The 8,585-nt window shown below is 39.0% G+C and overlaps 1 protein-coding gene across 9 annotated transcripts in view; it reads left to right on the forward strand.

The window, feature by feature from the left end:
• The window catches only part of DOCK10 (dedicator of cytokinesis 10), a 130,533-nt gene that overhangs the window by 47,114 nt on the left and 74,834 nt on the right, over positions 1 to 8,585 (forward strand). For all 9 annotated transcript variants that reach the window (XM_014960680.1, XM_014960677.1, XM_014960682.1 and 6 more), the window contains exons 4-7: positions 2,211 to 2,293; positions 7,053 to 7,125; positions 7,444 to 7,575; positions 7,852 to 7,986. In XM_014960680.1, the coding sequence (XP_014816166.1) occupies positions 2,211 to 2,293; positions 7,053 to 7,125; positions 7,444 to 7,575; positions 7,852 to 7,986 (423 nt within the window). The remainder of the gene's footprint in view (positions 1 to 2,210; positions 2,294 to 7,052; positions 7,126 to 7,443; positions 7,576 to 7,851; positions 7,987 to 8,585) is intronic.

Consider the following 8,585-nt stretch of genomic DNA (forward strand, 5'->3'; position numbering starts at 1 on the left):
TACAGAGTTCAGTTGGTTTACATTTGCCAAGTAGAAAGCGAGTGAAGTGTGAATTGGGGGGTCTGTGCTCATCCTCACAATGTTCAATGAACGAGCTTCTCATTGGCTCATGTAGAACAGAGTTTGTGTTGCTCTTGTAAGAGAATTCTTATAGCCCAGGTGACTAGCAAATATTTTATCTAAAACTTAGATCACACAAATAAAACAGAAAGGAGGTTTTTTTGGTTCTTCCTGCCCCTCATCCCCATTCAAAGACAAAGTGCAGTCAACACTGGAGTGGTATAGGAACCTGGTTGTCATGGGTAGGACCTGAACCCTGCAAGGAGGAGAGTTAGTCAGTTATAATGCTATAGTAATATGTTCATTCTCAGCGAGTAAGGGATTATTTCATATTATCTAATGGTCACACTTTATTCTGTAAAATAATGAGGGTTTATGTCAGACCAGAAAGTAGACGTTAGATCCACATGGAACATGTTTACTGCAGGCAGCCTTTGGTTGTGCTCGACTGCTCAGTTCAGTGTCAGGGTAAGAGAGAAATGCCTATAAATGTGCATCCACTTCCTTGCCACCTTTTCCATCCTCTAAAGCAGATAAAGCTGTCACAGAAGACTGTGATCACATCCAAGATTTCTTCCTAAATTCATTTGTGGCTATGTACTCTGCATGTTTTACATAAGATTTAAAAAGGAGATCTTTTAAGCCAGTTCTGAGTAATTTAGAAAGCATCACCTTTAAGTTTTCAGCCCATCTCAGTTTTTGCTCCGGCAGCCTCATAGTCCCCTCTCTGTCCCTCTGAGGCAGAGACCCCTGTGCAAGCAATGACTTCCATGGGAGCTTCAGGAGAGGCTGGCAGGGAAGAGGGGGAATACTCCTGCTCAGTTGGAGCAGTACTGATTTATCTTGTCCCTTTGTTGCCTTTACTTCTGCTTTCTCTGTGTGGCTTTCGGTATGTAAATATCTTTAATCTATCCTTTATTCTGTACTCTTTTTCTCCTGGAGTGTCATCCTTCCCGTGCCTTTCTGTGAGACTGTCTTTCTTGTTCCCACCTCAGATGGCTTTCAATGCAGCTGCTGCTTTCTCTACTGTAGATCTCCACCATTTTCCTTCCTGACATGCTTCCTTTTCCCTATGCCCTAGGTCAGCAGCTTCTACTGTTACTTTTTTGGCTTTATCCCTGTCTTTCTTTCCTGTCCATCTCACATGGGCAAGTGCAAATGTTCAGGCAGTGTGTGGGGAGAAATTAATACAATACTGGAGTAAATTCTTGAGCATGCTGTACAAGCATCACTTTGCATTTTACACTCTGTAGCAAGAATCACTGGAAATTCTGACATTGTGTCATTTTTCTTGTAGATGTGTACCTAATCAATAACTGTATGTATTTCATGCATCTTGTTGCCTTTAAAAATGTCATGTTGTGTTTAATTGCATTGATAAAATTTTTGCATCGAGTAAATTGCACAGTTATTATTTGACAGCTTAGCAAAGTCCTTTGGAATAGTCTTTGTTTGGGTCTGATTTCCTTGTTTAAGGGAGATTGATATATTAAGAGCAATTTTGAAAGATGAATGCAAAACCAGCAAGAAGTTTTCTAGAAAATAAAAACGACAAGGAGGTGATGAGATGACTGAGGAAATTCAGTGTGGAAAGGAAAATGAGACTCTGGTGAGAAATGATAGTCCTATTAATATATTCATGAATGTTGTTAAGAGGTTAAAGATCAATCCTTTAGGGCAGAACAAGAAGTAGAGGGCTTGTGCTGCAACAAGGAGGAACAACAGGAGTAGGGTAAATGTATTTACAGTGGAAGGCTTAGATGATGAAAGAGGATGCAAACAAAAAATGTGTAATTAATGCCCATGGAGAAAGTCAGGCCTAAACTAAGCAGTGTCTTTTGAGGCGGTAGTGATATAATTTAATGATGTTTCCTACAGAGTAGAAGAGAATCAGTTAAGCATGCTGAACTGCTATGAGCCCCCTCCTCCATCTTATATGATTCAGTGCATTTGATTTAGAAGGGAAATTGTGCCTCAAAATGTGGAAACACATGACTCTGCTTTCCTTTAAGAACTGTAAACCCAGCTATAAAAGAGAAGAATATGTTCTCTATCACAAAGGACTCCCTCAGATCTTTCTTTGTTCTCTAACCTTCTTGAGTCTAAATAGTTGTAGTAATTCTATTGTTGTTTGTGTTTTTTCTCTTTAGGCTTGTAAATACTACAGTTCCCATTGGCATGTTGTGAACTACAAATACGAACAGTATTCAGAAGACTTTCGACACTTACCACAGTAAGATTTAGCATAAGTTCTGCTTTTTTTTTTTTTTCCTATTAGGTTTGTGTCATTTTGCTGAGCTTTGTCCATATTTGCACTTTCCTTTGTCTTATGTGCTCTGCTTGGTTTACCGTATTTATAGCGCCTTGCATTTTTAAAAAGGGGAAGAAAAGGTCCTTTAGCAAAAGTTCAAGACTCTGCAGAATTCACTAGTATCAACAAACTCTATTAGTGCTGATTCAAATCCTTAGAAGTGTATTTGCGTATTCAAAGCACAGTTGATACAGGAAAGCTGGCTTTCCATTTTCCTTAATAATGCATAAATGTCACTCACCTTTAACTAGGATTAATTCTCCTTTTAGTTACCCTGTGTAGCAGAGGAGTAGAGTAGCATTTCACTTGGTGCTTTGTAGCTGGAGGGTGCAGAAGAGCTGGGTGCAATGTGTGCAGCGTGTGCTGGCGCAGCACTGGTGATGTGGTGCAGGTGTCTGGGTGAGCCAGCGTCCCTTCTGTGCTTGGAGGCAGTACATTAAAATCAGCATAAAGGTGCATGGAGGAGAAGGAACAAGTTCTTCAACTTGAGTGGAAAGAAATTATGAATTTGCTTCTCATTCTTTCACGTGGGAGTTTCTACCCGTACTCCTGTTTCTGGCAGGACTATATCCTGCATCCTGAGGACTGTTTTAGGGAATAGTTAATGAAACCACTGAATGCCCAAACAAGCTGTGTTACTGCCTCCTTTCCTGGAATTTGAGGCATTAAAATCATGATACTGGATGAAAAAGGTAGTTACGTGCACGCAACACACGAATGGGTGCTCCAGACTTGGGCTGGATGGAAACTAGTGCTAACTAAACATATTGTTGCAGGGATCAATAAACTGATTCTTATGGTCCCTTTAGATGCTGTGTTCAGAGGGTTTTGTGCTGGAAGCCTTCCCTCAGACCTGAATTCTCTCTTGCATGTTTTTTTATGAACATTGAATTTTTAATGAATTTTTATGAACAGTGAATATGGTGCTACAAAAAGCCACTAAAAGCAGTTTTGCTAATCAGAGATTATAAACATACCTTTTCTTAAATAGCCAGTCTACTGGTTGTTTTAGAAAATTAATGCATTTAGTGCTCAAGAAAAATGTTTGCAGCACAGCAGTTTTCCATTTAACCTTTAAGTATCTTCACTCTTATGAAATACGCATTTGACAGATGTGGTTGCATTACTCTGCACAAAAGTACATTTTAGATGATTACATACCTCCTCTTCTGCTAAGGTTATTTTAATACGGTGCTTAATATGATTTGCTGTATTATTGGAGTTCATGCTCCAGGGATGGTGTCTCGCATCTTACCTTTTTTTCTCCCTTGCATAGGGGATTGTAACAAAACAAGAGATGTTGTTTTGCCTTGTATCAGAACACAGCAGTCGGGAATGGTTTGGATTCAGCACTGGTTGATGTTTCAGAAGCAAATTTCTAGCAGGGGTGTCTGTGTTTTGTTTGCTGGAAGTTGCTATGGCTTTTGAGCTTAACATACCTGGATCAGAGCTGGTTTGAAGTCCACCTCATTTCGTACAATTTCCAGCCTCTTCAGCATCAATGGACCTTGATTTGCACATGCATGTTATGAAGTTCAGTGTTTTAGACTAAATCTCCTTACTGAAAGTAGTGGCTTGATACATCCATGTCATAGTATTGTATCTCACTGTTGATAGCTCTCACTGCCCAGTTTCCACAATTTTTTGTTTCATTTATGCAAAACTGCTGTTGCAGTATCAGAAATCTGAGCATAGTGATGTATCAATTCCTTTATAGGGTATCATTGTATTGGGGAAGATTGGATGGCTGTTAAGCATTTAGTTTTGCATCATGAGAAAGGAACATCACCTACAATACCAGGTCTAACATTGGCTAAGGTACTGCCATTTGTTGAGGGTGTGCTGAACCTTCCCGTGGGCTTTCGCATTGAGAAACACACAAATTGGGACTCAGCAGCCTTCGTCAATACTGAAGGACTTTGTACTTGTTTGTACATGAGATCGTGCTGTGCTGTTTCACACGGTCATACACGTCAAGTAATGGCTGCAGGGCAGAGTGGATTTTTATCAGATATCAGAGTTACTCTTTCTGAATGCTGACTGTTTCTGATAGGGAGGCAGCGGCAATGTGATGCCCACCACCTTGGGCAGGCAGTGAGGACTCAAGGTGTTCATGGGGCAACTCCACTGAAGCAGTGTGGCACCAGGGAAGAGCTCAATGACATGTGCACAACATCATGACCAAAATGTTTAGCAATTGCTTTAGTTTTTCTCTGAGTGTGTTCCTCCTTTGAGATTTTTCTCAGGTCTTTGTACCCCTTAAATTCCTCTCTGTGTGCTCTCACTACCTCTTTTTACACCATTTTTGATGCTTTGTGCTGGTGTGTTCTTGCTTCTTGAGCAAGTGGAAGGATGGAGGAAGAACAGGGGTTGCTTGGTGTGTGCTGTGGTGACCATATGTCTGGTAACAGAAATAGTCATTAGCAAAGTTTTTGCTGTCATTTATAGAAAATCTGGAACATTTGGTAGATATCTCAGGTCTGATCCCTTGTAATTCTTCATCTTTATATGATGAGGCAGTAGGCAGAGAGAAAGAGAGTATACCAAACGGGATCATGTCCTTGCCACACTTTGCCTGCCTGCCCTAAAATGATGAGGAGGGTGCCCAAACAGATTCCCATCCAAGGAAGAGAGAAACTTCTCCTGTGGAGGCACAGAGGTCTGAGTGGACGAGTGTTTCATGGGTGATCAGTGAGGTCTGACAGCTGAAGCAGTAGTGGTCTGTCCTTTTTTATAGTTCTGCGGAGAGGCCAGAAGGATTTCCTTCTTTCTAAGAAGCTTACCATGTACCCGGGCTTGTGGAAGGGCTGTGGTTTAATGGGACAGGGTCACTCCCTGACTGTGGCATGGCATAATGGGACAGAGGTGCTGTGTTGTATGGTGAGGGGTCGACGCTCCACTAATCCAGCAGATTTCTGACTCCTTCCTCTCCCAGAAGCATCAAGGGCATTAGGGTTTAGGTTTTGTTTTGATGTGGTTTTTTTTTTAATAGCTAACTAATTTGTCCTTTACTGGTACAGATCCTCAAGCAAATGTGTGCAGTGGTGTTATCTGTCCGTGTGTGGCCAGAGAGCATCGGTCAGTCTACTTACACACCCCCCCAAAAGCACTGTAGTGCACTTTTAGGTCTTTATTAGAATAACAAATAAGCTAATAGGGTTTTTGTCTAAAAATGGTGTTTTTGAATGGTGTTTTTTTGTAAAAGATGGGATTTGGCTTGAGATTTTGGTGTTCTTTTGGGTGGGAAGGAGTGTTTGTGTAAGAATTTTTAACAGCTGCCCTTGATTGCACTGGAAAACCTGCAATGGTTTTCCAGCACAAATATTCTGAATATTAACGCTTTTACAGGTGTCAGAGTTGTCAACAAGTTTCAAGTGTTTTATTTAAAATAATGATCAGTTGTTTATATTAAATAAACACCAAAACCAAAACAAACTAAAACAGAGAATAAAATACTCCTGTGTTCTGTGTGCACTTGGTTCTCCTGGCTCTGCTGAAACGCTGACTTTGGTTGCAGTGGGGTAGTCACATCATGAGAAAGCTGACTTTGAAATGGGGAAAGTGAAGAGGAGACAGGTATTGCTCATTACTCTTGTCTTCCTAATCTGTAACTTGCGTATGAATGAATAGAAAATGAAAAAGGTCGAAGTTACCGCTTTTTTTTTTTCTTTTTTTCTGAAATTAGTGACGTTTAACATTATGTAGTAGTGTAGGCTAAAGTTTGCTAAGTTGAGAGAGGAAACTAGCTCAGGAGTGTGTGGTTTCTCACTTGTTTGGATTTGCTTCGTTGCACAGTAGAGAGTAGTGTTGCTCTGTTCCCCTTCTTGGGCTAGGTAAATGAAAGTAAGTTGTGGAAAAGTTGATCCTGATAGATGATGACTTTTAGCATGACAACTTTTGTAGGTTTTCATATGATAACTGAAGATTTCCAAGATGAGATTTGTAGTCTTCAGTAATTTGAAAACAATGTTGGTATTTCTCACGCTACAGAAAAATCTATTTTTTTTCTCCGGTTAAAAATAGCTTTGAATTTTTATCATGTATTTGGCTGTTACTTAAGGTTTAATTCTGCAACGTGCAATGTACTCTGGGATTAAGTACAACTGTTTATGTGCTTAAAATTAAGCAAGTGCTTAAGTACCATGCTTTTTTCACCTTCAATTTTGGTTGTAAGTCTACAATATGAACTTATTAAATGGCAACACATCAAAAAGACGTCTGTGTATTTTTAAAAATTACTTTAAGGCTGTGCTCATCATATTAAATAGTAAAAAATATCTTGAAATAGTGAAGAAATGTAGAAGCTTTAAGCTGAATGTTCCGATGGTCTCTTGGTTAGAAAAAGCTTTTAAGGCTGTCAAATAATGAGAATGAACTCTTTAAATGGGATATCTCTTTGGAAATTGGATTTTATTGCCTATTGTGGTGGAAGAGCAGTGAAGAGAGCAAGAAGTGCTATTGCATTGTTTGCATAGAACTGTTGCAACTTCATAAACCAAACATATATGGGGCTTAAGAAAAAAGCTGTATTTTGAAATTGTGGAGATTTTTAAAGGAAGTAATAAGATCACAGAAATAGGTGTACTGAAGATGACATGGGGGCTCAGGATGATTACCTCCCTGAAATAGCACTTATTTTAAAAAAAGTAAAATAATAAAGACATTTTTTCTCCTCTCCCAGAAATGAATGTAAACCAGAGAAACTGCCTTCACATTCATTTGAAATTGATCATGAAGATGTGGATAAGGATGAAGTATGTATTCTGGTTTTTTGATGTTTTTTTTTCCCCATAGGAAGGGTTATTTATTGCTTTAATATCAAATAAAGAATAATAATGGAGGCTCGTTATCTCCTATAAAATATTTCATATTTTAAATAACTCTGAAGTTAATGGAACAGCTTTGTCTCTTATGTCATCATGTGCAGAGCAGACATATTAATAACATCTTATTTTAAAAGGAATGAAAGGATGATTATTTGTTGTCAAGCAGATATTCATGCATTACAGCTTTCTTTCGTCTTAGAATTCAAAAAGGAAGTCCATGCAATATTAATCATGTCTTTCATACAGGATACAACATCCCACTCATCTTCAAAAGGTGGTGGTGGTGGAGGAGGAGGATTAGCAGCAGGAGTTTACAAGTCTGGATGGCTTTATAAAGGGAATTTCAACAGCACTGTTAACAATAGCATTACTGTTCGGGTAAGGGGACAGCATTATTCTTTCTTTATTCCATTTGGGTTTATGTTCCCCACAGAGGCACACTTGTTTGCATTGTCATTTAGCTGTTTGTGTGTCAGGTTTGATTACATTGCTTTAAATGATGGTAAAGTAATATTGTAGTTGTCTGCAAAGTAGTGGGATTGAAGTGCAAGTAGGAGTTGCCTTTTATTTAAACCCTGTGAATAAAGTATCAGTGAAAATAATTTGCAGTACAACAATTGTCATTCTTTTATTTATTTATTTTTACTACTTCAGTCATTCAAAAAGCGTTACTTCCAGCTGACGCAGTTGTCGGATAACTCATATATTATGAATTTTTATAAAGATGAAAAAATATCGAAGGAGCCAAAGGGATGTATTTTCTTGGATTCTTGTACAGGAGTAGTACAGGTAAGTTTCAGTTTATTTTATGGTATTATTTGGGTGTCAGATAAATTTAAAAAGAAAAATAGAAGAACACATACATTAATGTAATAGTGGTCCCATTACCAGCCTCATGAAATGAAAACACCGTTAGTTTTGTCTTTAAATTGGTGCAAGTGCTCAGACTGACAGGTTACAAGCAACACAGCTGAATTCTGGTAGCAGATCATGCATATGCTCTTTGCCCATGGCACACATGGGAAAAAATATCATAAAATGTTTCTTTTCACTGAAATTATTTTCTTAGCTGCCAGATTTTACCTCATGCTTACTCAGAGCATGCTCACACATTGTGGGTTAAAGAGACTCAGGTTACAAAGCATCAGCTGTTGGGCAAGCAGTAAATTAATCCCATCTCCTGAGCCTCCTTGAAGATCATCACTTTTGGAGGTGATAGAGAGTCTTCATGGCAGCAAGTAGGACAGAGCCTTATTGTTTATTGTGGCTTGAAAAAATAAATAGCCAGAAATGCCCGACACCACCTTTTTTGTTGTTGTTGCCCCTAAGATTGAGTTCTTAAATTTCGCCCCCCCCCCCCCCTTCTCCCTTCTCTCCCCTGTGCCGTC

The sequence above is a fragment of the Calidris pugnax genome, unplaced genomic scaffold, assembly GCF_001431845.1.
Source record: "Calidris pugnax isolate Ruff unplaced genomic scaffold, ASM143184v1 scaffold398, whole genome shotgun sequence".
NCBI lineage: Eukaryota > Metazoa > Chordata > Aves > Charadriiformes > Scolopacidae > Calidris > Calidris pugnax.